This window comes from Callospermophilus lateralis, chromosome 1 (genome assembly GCF_048772815.1).
Source record: "Callospermophilus lateralis isolate mCalLat2 chromosome 1, mCalLat2.hap1, whole genome shotgun sequence".
Taxonomy (NCBI): domain Eukaryota; kingdom Metazoa; phylum Chordata; class Mammalia; order Rodentia; family Sciuridae; genus Callospermophilus; species Callospermophilus lateralis.
This window is the reverse complement of record NC_135305.1, coordinates 208223727-208243564: the sequence shown is the minus strand read 5'-3', so window position 1 is coordinate 208243564 and position 19838 is coordinate 208223727. Positions and strand designations below refer to the sequence as shown.

Below are 19838 nucleotides of genomic sequence, written 5' to 3'. Positions count from 1 at the left end.
TGGGGATGTAGCTTAGTGATAAAGTGTCCATGGGTTCTATCCCCAGTATTTTATTATTTTTTTTTTTAGGGCAAGATACATACATTGAGATTGGTTGTAGGCAACTGAAGTAGATTGCCTGATTAAGCAAAAGAAAGATTTATGGGAAGAAAATTCATTTCTCCTTGAAAGAACAGAATGAGCCTTCTTTTCAGAGTGTAGTCACAAAATTCTCCTCTTCTAATTGTTTTTTTCAGACTTTTAGTTTTAGCCCTAATCCTTTGGGGATGGGGACTGGTTTGTTTGTATTGGGTGAGATCAGAAGAATAAATTTATTGGTGAACACAAGCAATGATCATTACACTATATGCAACTAAGGATTGCTATTTGACTTACATTTACCCAATCAATAGTATAGCTAGAAGGGGAAAATAAACAAGGAGGGAAATGAATTACAGTAGATGGGGTAGAGAGAGAAGATGGGAGGGGAGGGGAGGGGAGGGGGGATAGTAGAGGATAGGAAAGGTAGCAGAATACAACAGTTACTAATAGGGCATTATGTAAAATTGTGGATGTGTAACCGATGTGATTCTGCAATCTGTATTTGGGGTAAAAATGGGAGTTCATAATCCACTTGAATCTAATGTATGAAATATGATATGACAAGAGATTTGTAATATTTTGAACAACCAATAAAAAATTGTAAAAAAAAATAGTATAGCTAATAGTTCACCTTATCCTTATGAGTCTCTTGGAGTTTGTAGTAAATTAGACTCTTTGAAAGCAGGGATAGTATTCTGTATTATGTTTGTACTCTGGAAGTACTTAATGTTTAGTTTATTGCAGCCCTGTTGGGTTCTTTTTACTATATGATTTTTGTATTTTCCAGGCTAGCCATCTCTAGTTGTTCCTATAATAAATTATACTTCTTAGCTTCAGATTATCTTTGAAAATTAAGAGTTTGGGATTCTATGAAAATGGTAATATATGTGGCCATCTTCCTTACCTAATTCAGGGACATGTCTGTATTTTTCATGCCAGTGCTGAAGGTTGTGGTTTGGTGGATGGGGCTATCCCATGTGACTGGTGAAGGAGAACTCAAAGGCCCATACTCAGACTTCAGTCAGAAAGCCTCTTTCATTCACCTGATAATAATGTAATATATTTTATGGGAATATTCTCACCTGACCTCTTTTTGTATTCTTTTTAAAAAACTTTTCTGGAACATGATTTTTTTTGGTATTTAATAAAACATTAATAAAAAGGAGCTGGGATTGTAGCTCCGTGGAAGAGTGCTTGCCTGGCATGTGAGGTAGTGAATTAGATCCTCAACACCACATAAAATAAATAAATTAATTAAAGGTATTTAATTTTATTAAATGGAAAAAAAAGGCAAAATGCTTTTGCTTTACTTTTATCATTTTTCAAATAAGGAAGCCTCTCTCTCTTTTTTTTTTTTTTTAAGATGTTGATGGGGGCTGGGGATGTGGCTCAAGCGGTAGCGCGCTCGCCTGGCATGCGTGCGGCCCAGGTTCGATCCTCAGCACCACATACCAACAAAGATGTTGTGTCTGCCGAGAACTAAAAATAAATAAATAAATTAAGATGTTGATGGACCTTTACTTTATTCATTTATTTATATGTGTTGCTGAGAATCAAACCCAGTGCCTCACACATGCTAGGCAAATGCTCTAACACTGAGCCGTAACCCCAGCCCTACCTGTAAAGTTTTTGATTATGCCTCTTTTTTTAAAAAAAGGCAAGGCATGAGAGTGTCTAGAAAAATCTTTCCCTTTGCTGTGCTCATCAAATGAAGTATCTCTTTCCCCTAAAACAGGCAGTTGCAACAGTACAGAATGGCTGACCTCAGTCTTGCAGATGCATTAACAGAGCCACCTCCAGAAATTGAGGAAGAGATAAAGCGGGACTTCATTGCCACACTGGAGTCAGAGGCCTTTGAGGATGTTGTGGGGGAAACTGTTGGAAAAACAGACTATATTCCTCTCCTGGATGTGGACGAGAAAACTGAGAACTCTGAGTCAAAGAAGAAACCATGCTCAGATACCAGCCAGATTGAAGGTAAGTATTTAAGGCAAACTGAAAATATATGTTCAGAAAGTAAATTGGAGTTTATGATTTGGGTCATAATCTTAGAAACCCTGAGGAAACTCATTCAAGTTTTTTAGTATAGGCTAGTAACTTTCTCTTTAAATTTCTTTGTTAGAAACTGGAGAGACAGACTCATTACCTTTTAATTAAGTGTGTGTTCATGAGACTATAAATTACGTGTGTGTGTGTGTGTGTGTGTGTGTGTGTGTGTGTTGGTGGCGGGGGGGGGGGGGCTTGTGCATGCTAGTCAAGCACTCTACCAGTTGAGCTATTTCCTGAGCCCCTGTAAATCACTTTAATTCTAAAGTTTCTTCTGTGATATTTCAACTCTTATATAATCTACTTCTTAATTTCCTTACTGTGCCTTTCCTTTGAAAATAGCCTTGTAAAATTAGATACATAAGATTATGTACTTGAATAGAATTTATCTTAGATGGGAATGAGACACCATTTATTGTTTTTAGAGTCACTTCAGGTCAGGATTAAAAAATGGATTAAAGCCTTTAAAAGAGATTTGCTGTTTTATATATTTCTGAATCAGATTTGCTAAATATTTGGTTGAGGATTTTTGCAGCAATATTCATGAGGGATATTGGTCCTTCATTGTCTGGTAACATCTTTGTCCGGCTTTAGAATTGAGGTCATGCTGACTCCATAAAATGAGTTGGGAAAGTATTCCCCCCTCTTTTGTTTTCCAGAATAATTTGTATGTAATGGATATTGTTTTCTTTTTTTTAATGTTTGATGGAATTCATCAATTAATCCATCCATGCCTAGATTTGTCAACTTTTTAAAACTAGGAATTAAATTTCATTGAGATAATAGGATTAACTGGGTATAGTGGCACACACCTATAATCTAAGCTACTTGGGAGACTGAGTCAGGAGGATCTCACCCAGTTCAAGATCAATCAGGGCAGTTTAGCAAGACCCTCTTAAAAGGAAGAAAGAAAGAAAGAAAGAAAAAAGGAAAGGAAGGAAGAAAGAGAGAGGACTGGGATTGTCCCTCAGTAGTTGAGTGCTTGTCTAGCATGTGCAAGCTCCTGGTTTCAGTCCCCATTTGAAGAGCGAGAATAGGAGGATTATTTAGGTTTTCTATTTCTTGTCAAGTGAGTTTTGGTAATTTGTATCTTTGTCTCCTCTCACCTCCTTTATATCCATTGGGGATTGAACCTAGGGTATCATGCATGCTAAGCAAGTGCTTTACCATTGAGCTATATTCCTCAGCCCTAATTTGCATCCTTCTAGGAGTTCCTTGGTTCATTTTCTCTAAGTGGTCAAATTAATGGAGATAAAATCTTTTTTAATGTTCTAGGGCCTATTGTTATGACCCTTCTTTCTTTCCTTATTGACAATTTGTATCCTTTTTCTTGGTAAGTCTAGATAGAGATATATCAATTATCTTAATATTTTTAAAGATTTAGCTTTTTGGTTCTATTAATTTTTTTCTACTATCTTTCTGTTTTCAATTCTGCTCATATCTTTATTATTTTCTTCTTTCTTTTTATTTTGAGTTGATTTGCTCATTTTACTTACGGTGGCTGCATAGACAGTTGGTTAGAGACCCTATTTTTTTAAAAATTTTTTTTGGACCATGGATTGAATCCTGGGGCGCTTAACCACTGAGCCACATCCCTAGTCCATCTTTTACATTTTTATTTAGACACAGGGCCTTATTGAGTTTTTTAGGTTCTTGCTGAGTTGCTGAAGCTGGGTTTGAACTCAGGATCCTCCTGCCTCAGCCTCCTGAACAGCTGGAATTTTAGGCATGTGCCATCACATGCTGTCCCGTGGATTTTATTATGTTGTATTTTTTATTTCCATTCAATTAAACCTAATTTCCCTTGTGAATTTCTCTTTGAACTGTGGTTTATTAAGGATATTGCTTAATTTGTAGCATTCCGCAAGTTTTCTGATAGCTTTCTCTAATTGATTTTTTAGTTTAGTTCTATAGCTATCAGAACATATCATTTGAAATTTTAGTTTATTTTAATTGTCAAGGTTTGTTTTGTGATCTACAGTAAATTCTATTTGGTCAATATCCTGAAAGCCTTAAAATAATATGTATTATGCTATTATTGGTTGGAATGTTAATGTTAAAGTGTTTGGTTTTCTGTATCTTTATTAAACTTCTGTTTACTTGTTCTGATGATCTCTGAGATTGAATTCTGTGTCATTTTGTATTTTAATTCATAAGTTCTTTCAGTTTTGGTTTGTGTTTTTGAAGATCTGTTATCACATGTATACATCTACATTTAGATTGTTATGTCTTCCCATCTCACCTTTTTTTCCTTTATGTAATATGTATACCCCCTACTTCATCCTGGGAATCCTGAACAGAGCCTCACACATGCTAAGCAAGTGCTCTGACATTGAGCTACAGCCCCAGCCCCAGTCCCATGTCTTTCTTTTAGTTGTAGCTTCCTCCAGGTCTGCACCACCAGGGCTATAGCTCCAATGGAGACCCTCTGATCTTCCATGCTGCCTCAAGCCTTTTAAAAAACTCATCTAGTGAAGACAGTCATCCAAGTAGGTGTGAATCCATTGGGTAATTGTGGATCCCAGGGATTCTTCAGTTAGCTGAACTTTTTTTATCTGCTGATATTGCACCTAGCATCTCTTTTGCACATGGTCTGACACATGAGAGCTAGTGCTCACCCTTCACGTCTCCTTTAGGGGCTTGTCTTTATTTGGATTTTTACTACTTGGTGGTCCTAAGTAGCCCTCTGGTGAATTCCAAGTTCAGTGGTTGGTCTGGCTTTTTCTTGTTGGGATAGAGGTGACATTGCCTCTGTCTTCATATGGAAGATTTATTTGGGAAGGAGGGTAACCCCAAATCATTAGGAAAAATGTTGACAGTTTATGATCTGATTGCACCATATAAATATTCACTCTAAGACAAAAAATTTGCTTTTTTTTTTTTTTTTTAATATTATCTCTTCTCCTCCTCATCTCTTCCTCCCCACCCCCAGCCCATCAGTCACTGGTGGAAGAATCTTGCTTCTTATCATTGTCTGTTTTCCTTTAGTTGTGTATTGCTTTCACCATTTAGACTGAAGGACAATGAAGTAGTAACAGGAAGTTTTCTTGTACTTCATTTTCAGTCGTTTGATCCACGTCACATTAACTTTATTTACAAGGAGGAAAGTTGTTTTATGTTTGTTTTTGTGATTCTGGGGATTAAACCCCCAGGGCTTTGTACATGATAGACAAATGCTCTACCTCTGAGCTACACACTCGAGCCCTGGGAGGAAGGTTTTTTCAGAAATTGATTTTGCTTATAAAGATGATTAACCCCTTCCCTGCTATTCTGTTAAGTTTCATTTTAACAAGGTTTCCTTTTTTGTTTTTTTAACCCACCCCTTCATTTGCCTTTTTTTTGTGTGTGTGTATGTGCACGCGCGTGTGAGCGTGCGTGTACAAACCCAGGGCCTCCTGCATACTAAGGAAGCATACTCCTCTCAGCTAGCTGCAGTATGTAAATAATTTATTAAAAGTTCATTAATGTAGAAATTGGTGGCAGTGATTACTTGAAACAGAACTGGCTGGCTGTGGTGTAGGGGTTGGGGAGAGTCATTTTTTTACTGTATATTCTTTTGGCTTAATTGGATTTTTTATATATGCATTTGTTAACATGTTCAAAAAGAATTATAGTAAAGTTTATAAGTGCAGTGTCTTAAATTATTAAATACCATTTTTTTCATGCCAGTGTACTAAAGTTTATTTTTATAGAAGCCTGGGCTGAGGATAAGGGAAATGGAAGGTAGTTATTTGGAGATATTGAAGAAGAAAGGAGAGGAGTTTCTTTATTAGATACTTGAGAAATATAGAGCAGTGAGTGGCTTCGCTGTGAATGGCAATTTCCTTTCTGTGGGTCTGATTTTTATAGATTATCAGACTGTCAGTTTTGCCAAAATGATTAATTTCACTTTTGTTTTTTATCTAAAACATTCTAAATATGATGTTCGTTCTTCTGAACATTTCTTCAGAAGTGACAGAAGTTCTCTAGACTTTTTATGTTTTATTATACATCTAGCCTTTTAAGTTTGATTTTCTTTTCGGAGTAGGTTCAGTAAGATATCACTGGTGCTTTTATGATAAAATTTTGCAGCAGTCTCAGGCCAACCAGTGGAAGTTTTATTAACCACTTTCCTGCATCTAGATACAGAAGGGTCAGTTGAATGGGTTACACGTAATAGAACTCTTTGGACAATGGTGTTTTATTTCCTTAAATTCTTATACTCCCACCCTACTTTTAGCCTTCAACTTAAAAATGAAGGACAAGAAAGAAGGGCTGTCTTTATGTTATTTAGCACAAAGTAGGAATGTTGCTTTTCCCTCCAAGTACAATTCCTGCACCAAACCTGAATATGCCAATTTCTCCAAGAAGCCCTTTTTTTTTTTTTTAAGTGGGAAATGGTATTTTAGGTTCACAGTGTGAGTGTCATGGATGCTTGTTGCTGCTGAGTTTGATATTGTTTTTAAGTCTTGTCTGTTTACATACTGTACACTTTCTTTTCCTTCTTTCTTTTTTGTACTACTGGGAGTTGAATCCAGGGCCTCATGCTTGCTAGGCAAGCACTTTACCACTAAGCTACATCCCTAGCTCTACTTTCTTCTTTTTTACTCCCTTTACTCATAAACTATCCACATATACCTGGGAATAAAAGCAATATCAAACTGTATATCTAAAATGCCCTTCATTTAAAAATAATAATAAAATGCATTTCACCTTAGAAAACAATTCTCAATTGCGCGCTCTCTCTCTCTCTTTAATAATTTTTGATTGTAAATACATAAAAGATGTATTTACAATCTATCTATCTATCTATCTATCTATATTTGGTGCTGAGAATTGAACCCAGGACCTCACACATGGCCAGGCAAGTGCTCTACCACTGAGCCACAACTCCAGCCCCTCAGTTGCTTTCTCTTAATAATTGGGTAATTCTTGGGCCCATGCACCTTTATTTTTAATTTTTATGTGGTGCTGAGAATCAAAACTCTGTGTCTCACACATGCTAGGCAAGCGCACCACTGAGCCACAACCCCAGCCCCTAAAAGCTTATTTCTGGAGAAGAGGGAATTAACGTAGGATAGTGGTTCTCAAAGTGTGGTCTTTCCACCAGCAGTATCAGATCATGTGAGTGCTTGTTCAATGGGTAATTCTTGGGCCCATGCACAATCAGAAACTCTGGGCATGCGGCCTGATTTTGACAAGCTCTCACAGATAACTTGGATGCACATCTGAGATTGAGAAGCTTTAATCCAAGTGAAAGGGCCTAAGTAAATCCTGGCTTTAAAGGATAATAACTAGGTATTGCAATTTTTTTTTTGTCCAGCTGAGTAGACTCCTTCTATAGAACATTACAGCCAATCAGTTTGCCACTAGAGGGCAGTGTTGGCCTAATGCAGAAAAGAGTACTGTTGGACTCAGACTTTGGAATACCAAAAGCTGATTCACTATAGTGCTTTCACATGGTACTCTGAGCTTACTGATACTTTCCTTCTGTGCCAGGTTGATTTTCCAGCTGTGGGAATTTGAAATCTCTTGGGGAAAGAGGAATTTTAAATAAGTATAAGTTGAATATCCTCATATCTTACAGAATGTAATGTTTCAAAAATATGTGTGCTATTTTCAGTGCTGTATATATTTAGCTAAGAGTTTTCATTTCATGAAGTAAGGATTTTCTGGAGTATCAGTGAGAAAAGGCAGTATTAGAGTCTTTTGGGTTAGGGTTTACTCAGTAATGTGCAGCATTCCAGAGATTAGAGTCCAGCATATCTTAATTGGAAGAGAAGTTTGGAAGCCTTTTTCCTAATCTAAAATTCTTTTTTCTTTCATTTTAATTTATTCTGTTAAAATTGTTTATTTCTGCATTAGCTTTCACAAGTATGCCTGGAGTAGTCTTAGATCTCGTAATATCATCTAGCCAAGCTTTTTTTTTTTTTCTCCCCAAAGGTTTAGTCAGAAGTTTATTTAGGGAAGCAGAGACACTCAAGGGAGAATGTGGGTTATCTTGAGAATAAGCAACTTTTGGGGTAAACTGGGAATACACTTTCGAGGGAGAAAGTGGGCCATTTCCAGACAGAGAGAAATCCAACCAAGATTTTTATGTAATAAAAAAGTAAACCGATTACAGTATTCTCAAAGTGTTATTTTACAGTTTATTGATCAATTTATAGGTCCTTAGAGTCACGAACATATTGTTGGTCAATTTATAGTTAGCAGTGAGAATAACAATAGTTATTAACATTTATTTAGCACTGTGAAATTTGAGAAGTTTGTCTTTTGTATTGTGCTTAGTCTCACTTTGCAGGTGAGGCACCTAAGTCTTTTTTTTTTTTTTTAAGAGAGAGAGAGAGGGAGAAAAAATTTTTTAAAATATTTATTTTTTAGTTTTTGGTGGACACAACATCTTTGTTTTGTATGTGGTGCTGAGGATGGAACCAGGGCCGCACGCATGCCAGTCGAGCGAGCTACCGCTTGAGCCACATCCCCAGCCCCCCGAGGCACCTAAGTCTTAGCAGGCCTTAGGCATTTGATCATTTAGTTAATGATAGAACCACAACCTGAACCCATTAAAACTCATGTTCTTTCTGTTGAACCTTACAATTTTCACAAATGCATACTTTCTGCTTGACTCACTATCTAATAGATACTGTTTGTGACAGCTAAAGATTCACTTATTTAATTCAACAAGCAGAATTCTTAAAAACATTAATATTACATATAGAAAATTTAAATGAGAATTATATTTCACTTCAATAAAGAGCACAAATTTCAGGGATTCTGCTTCTAATACATGTGAGTTTGTAAAAGACTTCACTTTCGTAAGCAACTGTTTTTATGTCTTCTCTCTGTTCAACCTTTCAGCATTTGCTCTCAGATTCATAGTCTCAGCTGATGACCTTTAGTATATAGAATCAATAGACTAAATTAGAAGAGATCCACATAATCCCATATACATAAACAGCCCTCTAATCTACCTTCATCCATGTACTTATGCTCTTCTATTGTTCTGTAGAGCATGAACTGCCTTTACTCTCATTCCAGGGCAGTATTGTTGCAGTTGTCTTTTCTGTCTTTTACATTGTCAGTTCGATTAACTTAACTGGGCCTTTCTTTAGCATCAAACAGATTGTAATTTGTTTTCCATCATTTAAAAAAAAAATTCTAGGGCTGGGATGTGTCTCAGTGGTAGACCATTTGCCTTGCACGCAGGAAGCCCTGGGATTGATCCCTAGCACTGAAAAAAAATCTAGCCAGTGCAGTGGCATGTGCCTGTAATCCCAGTGACTTGGGACATGAAACAAAGCAGGAGGATCCCAATTTCAAGGCCAGCCTGGGCATTTTAATGAGAACCTATCTCAAAACTAAAAATAAGAAGGACTGGGGAATGTAGTTCATTGGTACAAGTGCCTCTGAGTTCGGTCCCCAGGAATGCAAAATAAATAATTAATTAAAAAGAAAAAATTGTCACTTCTCTTTTGAAGAAGTGACAGGATAAAAAGAAGTAGAGGAGATGAATGGTGATTGAGATAGAATCCCCCCACCCCCAGCAGTGGGGAATTGAACCCAGGGGATTTGAACCACTGAGCTACAGTTCCAGTCCTTTATTACAAGAATTTTGGCCCTAGCAAATGAGAGAAAAGAATCTCCATCATTTAACATGTTCAGGCTATAGAAGGCATAAAAACATAAGAAATTCAACTTGTATATTCAGCGAAAATTACTGTTAGTCCACATGGAGAAGATGATAGATAGCTTGACAAAAGTCTGGGGTTCAGGAGAGCTCTGGGCTAGAGATAACACATCTGAAGGTCAATTTATTTAAAACTTTTGTTAAAGTTTTTTTAATCCTTTTTTGGGGGGGGCTGGGGGTTTACCAGGAATTGAACTCTGGGGCACTCAACCACTGAGCCACATCCCCAGCTTTATTTTGTATTTTATTTATTTAGAGATAGGGTCTCATTGAGTTGCGTAGCACCTCACTTTTGCTGAGACTGGCTTTGAACTCATTATCTTCCTTCTCAGCCTCCCGAGCTTCTGGGATTACAGGCGTGTGCCACTGTGCCAGGCATATAATCCTTTTTTATATTATTATTATGTTTTGGCTGTACTGGGGATCAAACCTAGGATCTTTTTTTAATATTTATAAACTTTCATATATAATTTTAATTCTATATTCATATATATATGAGAGAGAGAGAGAGAGAGAGAGAGAGAGAGAGAGAGAGAGAGAGAGGTATTCCAATTGTAACCCTCATCCTCAGCCTAGTCCCTAACTTGGAACTAAACCTAATCCTACCCATAACCATCGGTCTTTTATATAAAGATTAAAATTATTACTTGGAATACCCATATATTTTTTGCATATATATTCCTTGATGTTTATAAACATATGTATTCTAATGCTAAATAAAATCATCATAAATTTAATATATATTCAGTTACATGTTCATCAAATATATCTAAACAACAGTGTAAACATCATCTCAAAAAATACTACATACAGATCCATGTACATTTAAGTATTTTCACATATGTATTTATATTGAATTCATATATTTGGATAATAAGGTTTAAAACTAATGCAAACTATTTTTTAAACTTATTCCTATACCTACCAATATGCCTCACAGAAACCTCTATACATATAAACCATAACAATTTATATGAATGTACCTATATATTATGGAATATAGCTCATAAACATTGTTACATATAAACAATATTTTTCATGAATATGTCTGTATATTGTGAGATATATACTTAAAAATTCACATATAAATCCATATATATATATTCATATATGTTCATTTGTGCAGGCTTACTCTATCTTTAACACAAAACTTAACAGTTCCCCTTACCATAAACCTAACTAGAGATAAAAGCACATGTAATTATGTTTTTATATATAATTTTACTTATATGTTTATATTAGTATATTTTTAAGCTGTAACTCTAACCACAAAGCTAATTTGTAACTCTGAGTTAACCCTAAACAAAAGCTTTCATGTATAAACTATAAATATTACTTTGAATATCTATTATATCTTTATGTATGTATTTATATAAATCATTATATATATTTTTATGTATATATGAGACTATAATGTTAACCATAATCCTGTCACTACAAGAAACCCAAATCTTCTAAACTAAACTGTAACACAAATGAAAACACTAAGCATATTTTTATATTCTTTCTAATTTTATATTGTTTTTATATTAGTCCTATTTTTATATACTCATACATAATATATATTCTTATTAACTATATATAACTCTAACTGTATTCTAATATTAACCAAGAATTCTTAATCCCTATGACTACAGCTGAAATTCACAGTTATAACTCTAGGTGCTTAATTTAAAAGATTATGCAGGGCTGGGGTTGTGGCTCCGTGGTAGAGGGAGGCCCTGTATTTGATCCTCAACACCACATAAAAATAAATAAACAAAATAAAGGTATTGTGTCTAACCAAAAAAAAAAAAGATTATGTAGGGGCTGGAGTTGTGGCTCAGTGGTAGAGTATTGTACTGGCATGTGTAAGGCACTGGGTTTGATTCTTATTTATTATTGAAATAAATAAATATACTATGTTCATCTACAACTTAAAAAAAAAAAGATTATACAAAGACTTAAAAGCTATTCTAATTCTACCCAATCCCTAAATCTAACCATACTTTTTGACATATAAGTAACTACATAGGCCTATATGTTCTTTACATATAAATTTGTTATGAAATATGGTTTGCATTCATTTTGGTTTATTTTTGTTTTTTAACTTGACTTGGTTTCTCCTTTGATTGGTGTTTAATGTGGTTTCTTCCTTTGCTGATTTCCATTGTTTTAAATTTCCTCCTCATGCAATATTTTGCTGAGAATACTATGTAGTGCAGAATTTCTTGTTGTAAATTCTTTTAACTTTTGTTTATCATGGAAGGTTTTTTTGTTTTGTCATCAAATCTGAAGCTTAATTTTGCTGGATACAAGATTATTGGTTGGCATCCATTTTCTTTCAAAGCTTTGGTATATGTTGTTCCCTGATCTTCTGGTTTTGAGGCTATGGGTTGAAAAATCTACTGAGATCTGAATTGGTTTCCCCCTATATGTAATCTGAAACTTTTCTCTTGTGCCTTTTAAAATTCTATCCTTATTCTGTATGCTAGGCATTTTCATTATAATAAACCTTTATGTGGATGTACACTTGATGTCCTGTAAGCCTCTTTGATTTTCCAATTCATTCTTTGTGCTTGGGAAATTTTCTGATATTTTGTTAAAGAGATTGTGCATTCCTTTGTTTTGTATCTCTGTGCCTTTTTCTATCCCGATAATTCTTAGATTTGGTTTTTGATGTTATCCCATAATTCTTGGAGGTTCTGTTCATGGTTTCTCACCATCTTCACTGTGTGGTCAACTTTATTTTCAAGATTATATATTTTGTCTTCATTGCCTGAGGTTCTTTCTTCCAAGTGATCTAGTCTATTGGAGATGCTTTCTATTGACTTTTTTTTTTGAGAGAGAGAAGATTTTTTTTAATTTTAATTTTTATTTATTTTTAGTCATACATGACAGCAGAATGTATTTTGACATATAATACATACATGGAATGTACATATATCAATCATATTGTCTATTCTATTCTGCTGCCCTTCCTATCACCCCTACTCCTCCCCTCCTCTCCCATCCTTTCTCTCTATCCAATCTAATGTGACACATTTTTTTTCCTTTTTCTCATTGCATCATCATATATGTATTCTGTATAACAATGAGGTTCTCCTTCCATCTTCCGTGCAACTCCCCTTCTCCCTCTTTTTTCCTCCCACCTCTCTTCCCTATTTAGTGGTAGTCTAAGAGAGAGAAGATTTTTTTAGTGTTTATTTCTTAGTTTTCAGTGGATACAGCATCTTTATTCTATTTTTATGTGGTGCTGAGGATCGAACCCAGTGCCCAGCACATGCCAGGCAATCGTGTTACCACTTGAGCCACATCCCCAACCCATCTATTGACTTTTTAATTTGGTTTCTTGTTTCCTTCACTTCAAGGATTTCTGTTTGTTTTATTTTCAGAATCTCTGTCTCTTTCTTGAAGTAATCTTTTGTTACTTGAATTTGCTCTCTTATCTTTGTTAGAGCAATCAATTGTTGCCTGTATTTACTCTCTTATATCATTACTTGCTTTGCAGATCATTTTAATTATGTACATTCTGAACTCCTTCTCTGATATTTGATGTATTGTGCTGTCAATGGATTCTATTATTGTACCATCTTGGTTTGTTTGGGGCACTTTCTTCCCTGAATTTTTCATGTTGTCCATGTGTCATCCTCTCTAGCAGTGCAGATCCAAGGTATTATAGTTTCTACCCTATAATCTTGTAGTGTCCCTGCAGGTAACCAATATTGCACCTTTAAGGGGGGAGATCAATATATACAGCACCCAATGCAAACAGTATTCACCTGTAAACCATATACCTCTTATTTAGACAATTACAGTTTTGTTGCAATAAACAGAAATGATGTCTACTATTTATATATATAGTAGATTTCCGTAGGGGTCTACAGTTTCTAACGGTGGACAAAGAGAGTGTGTGGTGGGGTATAGGATGTGGGGTTTATGACGTAAGAGGTGAGAATATAGAGGTATTAGATCATAAGAAGAGTGAAAGAGGAATCAAGAGTAATAGGCTATCAGGGATACCTCTGGTGTAACCAAGCCTGCAGGGACCTTGGTGATGGTCTTCCAGGTCCTTGTTGTTGTCTCTAGATGGATGCAAACATGTTCCTAGTTGTTGGTAGTGACAGTGTCAAACCTATAGTTACATTGATGTTAGGCTTCCAGGGCCTAGCCGGTGTCCTATGCTGGAAGCTGCCCCAACTAAAGATGGTGATTGCGGCAGCAGAGGTATTCCTAAGATGGAGGTGACTGCTTTCAGAGATGGGGCTGAGAGGGCAGGCTGTGTGATGGTGTTCGGAGATGCAGTGCTACAGAGGGTTGCTGCCTCCAGGTGCTGTCTGTTGCCCCAAGGTAGAGGCTAACACGTCGGGGGTGGTATGGAGGTGGCTGCAGTGTCCCAAGATGGAAGTGGGCTGGGAGATCAATGCATTGGTAGATGCGGGGCCACAGTGTGGTTGTTGTGTGGTCTTCTCCTCTGTGCCTGTCCAATCTAGGGCTTCTTGTATACTTCCTTTCTGAGAGGGGTCTGATTAAGTTACCCAGGCCAGCTTGAATGTGAGATCCCATTTCTGCCTCAGCTTCCCACATCCCTGGAAACACAAGTGGGTGCCATCATACCTGATTTATCTTTCACTTTATCTCCCAGTTCTTCCAGTTAAATTGATATTCTTTATTTGGTCTATCTTGTTTTTTTAAGTGGTTCTTGTTGGTTGCTCCTGAGATTACAGAATGAATGGTCTTCTCACTGAGAAGTTTATGTAAAGGATTTCTACCTTGGATTAGTGGGGGTCAGCGAATTAGTATTCATTTGTTATCTTCCAAAGTAAAGTCTTGCATTTTATATTTTAGTAGTACAAATCCTAGATTTTCACTTAAAAGAAATGTGTCTGAGGATCTTTTTTTTTCTTTAATTTTATTGTTGATTGTTCAAAACATTACCTAGTTCTTGACCTATCATATTTCACACTAAGTGGGTTATGAACTCCCATTTTTACCCCATATACAGATTGCAGCATCACATCGGTTACACATCCACTGTTTTACATATTGCTATACTAGTGTCTGTTGTATTCTGCTGCCTTTCCTATACTCTACTATCCCCCAGTGTCTGAGGATCTTGAGAATGATACATACGATACATATTGCAGAGTTAGCAGATTGTTGAAATGTTATACATAGTCAAAGCCTTTCAGAAAAGGTGGTGCATTCCCTGAATTGATCTATATATTTAGTGCATTTGAAATAAGATCTCATCAAGATTTTTTTTTTAAATAAATCAGCAATTGGTCCTAAAATTTATATGGAAAAGCAAAGGGACAAAAAACAATTTGGAAAGGACCTAAGTTGGAGGACTCACATTACCTTATTTTTTTTTTAATTGTTGATAGACCTTTATTTTATTTATTTATACGTGGTGCTGAGAATCAAACCAGTGCCTCATAGTGAACCTCCCTGGCATGTATCACTGAGCCCCAGCCCCAGCCCCACATCATCTTATTTTTAGACTTACTGTACAAATCACACATAGAGGCACACACCTGTAATTCCAGGAGACCAGCCTGGACAATTTAGTGAGACCCTATCTCAAAATGAAAAAGGCTGGGATGTAGCTCTGGGATAGAGCCCTTACCTAGCTAGCATAGGTGAGGTGCTGGGTTCAATCTCTAGTACAACCCCTGCTCCCTACCCCCAAAAGACTTACTACTCAAATAGTGTAATTAAGCAGTTGTCTTGGCAAAATGTATAGACTTAAAGATCAGTGGAAAAATAAGAGACCTAGAATAGCTGAAGCAATCCTTAGCAGGAAAAGTGAAGCAGCTGGCATCACTATACCAGACCTTAAACTATACTACAGAGCGATAGTAACAAAAACAGCATGGTATTGGTACCAAAACAGGCTTTTAGACCAATGGTACCGAATAGGGAACAAAGAGACTAATCCAGAAAACTACAATTATCTTATATTAGACAAAGGTGCCAAGAACATGCATTGTAGAAAAGATAGCCTCTTCAACAAATGGTGCTGGGAAAACTGGAAATCCATATACAACAAAATGAAATTAAACCCCTATCTCTCACCATGCACAAAACTCAACTCAAAATGGATCAAGGATTTAGGAATACAACCAGAGACCCTGTGTCTAATAGAAGAAAAAGTAGGCCCTAATCTTCATCATGTGGGATTAGGCCCCGACTTCCTTAATAAGACTCCTGTGGCAGAAGAATTAAAATCAAGAATCAATAAATGGGATGAACTCAAACTAAAAAGTTTCTTCTCAGCAAAAGAAACAATCTGTGAGGTGAAAAGAGAGTCTACATCTTGGGAGCAAATGTTCCCCTCACAGATCAGATAGAACACTAATCACTAGGGTATATAAAGAACTCAAAAAACTAGACACCAATAAAACAAATAACCCAATCAATAAATGGGCCAAGGACCTGAAGAGACACTTCTCAGAAGATTATGTACAATCAATCAACAAACACATGAAAAACTGTTCACCATCACTAGCAATTATATCTCTTAAGATTTCATCTCATTCCAGTCAGAATGGCAGCTATTATGAAGACAAACAACAATAAGTGTTGGTGAGGATAGGGGGAAAAAAGTACACTCATATACTGCTGGTGGGCCTGCAAATTGGTGCAGCCAATATGGAAAGCATCATGGAGATTTCTTGGAAAATTGGGAATGGAACCACCATTTGACCCAGCTGTCCCTCTCCTTGGTCTATACCCAAAGGACTTAAAAACAGCATACTACAGGGACACAGCCACCTTAATGTTTATAGCAGCACAATTCACAACAGCTAAATTGTGGAACCAACCTAGATGCTCTTCAATAGCTGAATGGATAAAAAAATATGTGGCATATATACACAATGGAATATTACTCAGCAATAAAAGAGAATAAAATCATGGCATTTGCAGGTAATTGGATGGAGTTAGAGAAGATAATGCTAAGTGAAGTTAGCCAATCCCCCAAAACCAAATGCCGAATGTTTTCTTTGATAAAAGGAGGCTGATTTATAGTGGGATAAGGAGAGGGAGCATGAGAGGAATAGATGAACACTAGATAGGGCAGAGGGGTGGGAGGGGAAGGGAGGGGGCATGGGGTAATTAATGATGATTGAATGTGATGATTATTACTATTCAAAGTACATGTATGAAGACATGAATTGGTGTGAATATATATACAACCAGAGATATGAAAAGTTGTACTCTATATATGTAATAAGAATTGTAATGCATTTCCCTGTTAACATATTTTTAAAAAAATCAATGGAAAAGAATAAAATAGAAAGCCCAGCTGGGCATGTTGACGCATGTCTGTAATCCTAGTGGCTCAGCAGACTGAGGCAGGAGGATTTTGAGTTCAAAGCCAGCCTCAGCAAGGGCGAGGCACTAAGCAACTCAGTGAGACCCTGTATCTACAAATAATAAATAAATAGCCCAGAAATAGCAGCACATATAATATGCTTAATTGGTTTTTTTTACAATGTTGCATTTTTACCCTTGGAATTCAGTAGAATAAGGATTGGTTTTTCAACAAATGATGCTGAACAATTAAGTACCCATATGTAAAAACACAAAACTAGACCCACATCTTATACTTCATATAAACTCTGAAGGTATCAATAAGCCTTAGTGTGAAACTTAAGTATGAAAGGTATGAAACTTTTAGGAGAAAAAAATTCCTGTGACCTTGGGTTAAGCAAATTTCTAAGATACCTATCAAAAGAACAATCCATGAAAGAAAATATGATAAATTAGACTTATCAAAATTTAAGATTTTTGCTCTTTGAAGAGTATAATTAAAATCAAAGTATAAGTTAAAGACTAGGAAACAATATTTTACAAAATTCAAAGGATTGATATTCAGAGTATATAAAGAATTATCAAGACTCACTAATAAAAACTTAAGCAATCCAGTTAAAAAATATGACCATTCTGTTTTCTGAAGAAGATAATAGAGTGACAGACAAACACATGAAAAGATGCTCAATATCCTTAGTTAACTTACAAAGAAGAAAAATAAGGCTTTGTTTCTAAAAGTGATGTTAGAGACTGCTATGTAGCCCTTATGTTCAGGAGCAATGAATGGTACTCTAGATTTCTGAGTGGGAACTGTTTTAAGTGGTCCTGTGTCCTCAGAGCATTTGATTTGAACTGCAGATTATAACCCTGTGGTCATGATGGTTTTACTGAATTTAATGTTTGTTTTTGATCTTTTTATGGAACAAAAAGACGTAGGCTTGCTTTTTAGGCCTTCTCTGTAGGGTTAGTACTTAATAGTTTGAATAGGGGAAGAATGAATAATTCTATTCTGTTTCTAGGTTTCTTTATACTGAAGCATTAAATTTTGGACAGTTTTATGTACTTTAAGCTAATGTTAAAGACTGACAAATTCCAGTAAAATCTAGTAAAATAGTAGTTGGGTCTGTTTTTCGTTTTTCTGTTTGTTACTGGGTAATTATTCTTTGTATTTGTTGTAGGTACTCCATCTTCTAAACCAACAGTGTTAGCCAATGGTGACCATGGAATAGAAGGGAATGACACTACAGGTAAGTGATTCCAAGGATTCTCGAAATATGTAAATGAAATATTCACAGTGTACACCTTGGTAAACTTCTTTGAGGAGAATTGTTAGTGGAACATATTTTTCTGAGGGTATCATTTTTGTTGGGCATCAGAAGATCTGCCATATGAAATCTCTAACAATGGAAAGAGAAGAATGAATTTCCTTTGATATTCTTTGAATATTTGTTGGAACTGTACCACTTAAGAATTGGATTCATCTTGCTGGGTGTGGTAGTGCACGCCTGTAATCCCAGCAACTTGGGAGGCTTAGATTGGAGGATTGCAAGTTCAAGATCAGCCTTAGCAACTTAGCAAGGCCCTAAATTACTTAGTGAGTCCCTGTCTCAAAATAAAAAATAAAAAGGACTGGGGATATGGCTCAGTGGTTAAGTGCCTCTGTGTTCAATTCCCATTATGAAAAAAAAAAAAAAAAGAATTGGATCCATCTTAAAAATACTCTTTCATCATCAGTTTATGTTATATGGAAAGCTTTTGACCTGTACAACTAAGTTAGGTCTCTTCCCTACACTTACTTTAGTTTCCAAAACACAGTATTAGGAATCCTGTGAGCGGTAAATTACAAGTGTTTTCTTTGTCTTTTGCCCTGTTTTTTTCTTTGTCTTTCACTTAACTGTTGCTTTTGAAATTTATTCCTAATTTTAACTCCTAGCCTACTGCTGGGGCTAGCACCAACCACATTCCTATGGGTTTTCACTTCATAACCAATATTAACCTGGAGCCCCTCAGTATCTTTGTAGTGAGGAAAATTCTCAAACTCTAGCAGAAGTCTATCCCTGAGGAGATATAGAATATAAGTCTTTTCTTAGGAGCCTACATGAGAGTTAATGTATTATATTTTTATAAATAACTATACTTAATTTGCAGTTATGATGAGGCTGATACTGTTGGCCTATGTGATTTGACTCCTAGTGCTCAAGCACATTGCTCTTACACATAGCAGTGTGTGCTCTTAACTCTGAGGTACAAAATTTGATTCACATTAATGCAGTGGAGTCAAGCACTAGCCATTTATTTTATTTGTTTTGTTTTTCTTCTGGGATGACTGCCTCAGCCTTCTTTTAGCAATAGTAGTTATTCCAGGATTTACTTGTTATTTTATGACCTTAAGAATGTATACACAGAGTATACATACATACACATTACTCAGAGTTATCGATGACTAGGTCCTATTTGTTGTGAATGTTGATTTTACTCAGTGACATTAACATTCTCACTAGCACCTCATAAATTACTCTTTATTTTACAAACTAGAAACACTCAGAAATGCCATTTTACCTTACAATTTTGTGAACTGATTTTTTTGATAATTGTAGTCATATGCAATATTGAATATTTCTGTATCTGCTTTGAAAGCAGAGTTATCTATGTGTTTTTATTTTAAGAAAGTATTTATGCAAATATATAACACCCGTGATTAATGAAGAAGCTTGAATATGAACTTTTAAAAAATGAGTAAATTCAGCTT

At 35.8% G+C, this 19838-nt stretch overlaps 1 protein-coding gene across 15 annotated transcripts in view; it reads left to right on the top strand.

The window, feature by feature from the left end:
• Map4 (microtubule associated protein 4) overlaps positions 1 to 19838 on the top strand; it is a 168275-nt gene that overhangs the window by 61747 nt on the left and 86690 nt on the right. For all 15 annotated transcript variants that reach the window (XM_076844938.2, XM_076844973.2, XM_076844957.2 and 12 more), the window contains exons 2-3: positions 1817 to 2058; positions 18268 to 18336. In XM_076844938.2, the coding sequence (XP_076701053.2) occupies positions 1817 to 2058; positions 18268 to 18336 (311 nt within the window). The remainder of the gene's footprint in view (positions 1 to 1816; positions 2059 to 18267; positions 18337 to 19838) is intronic.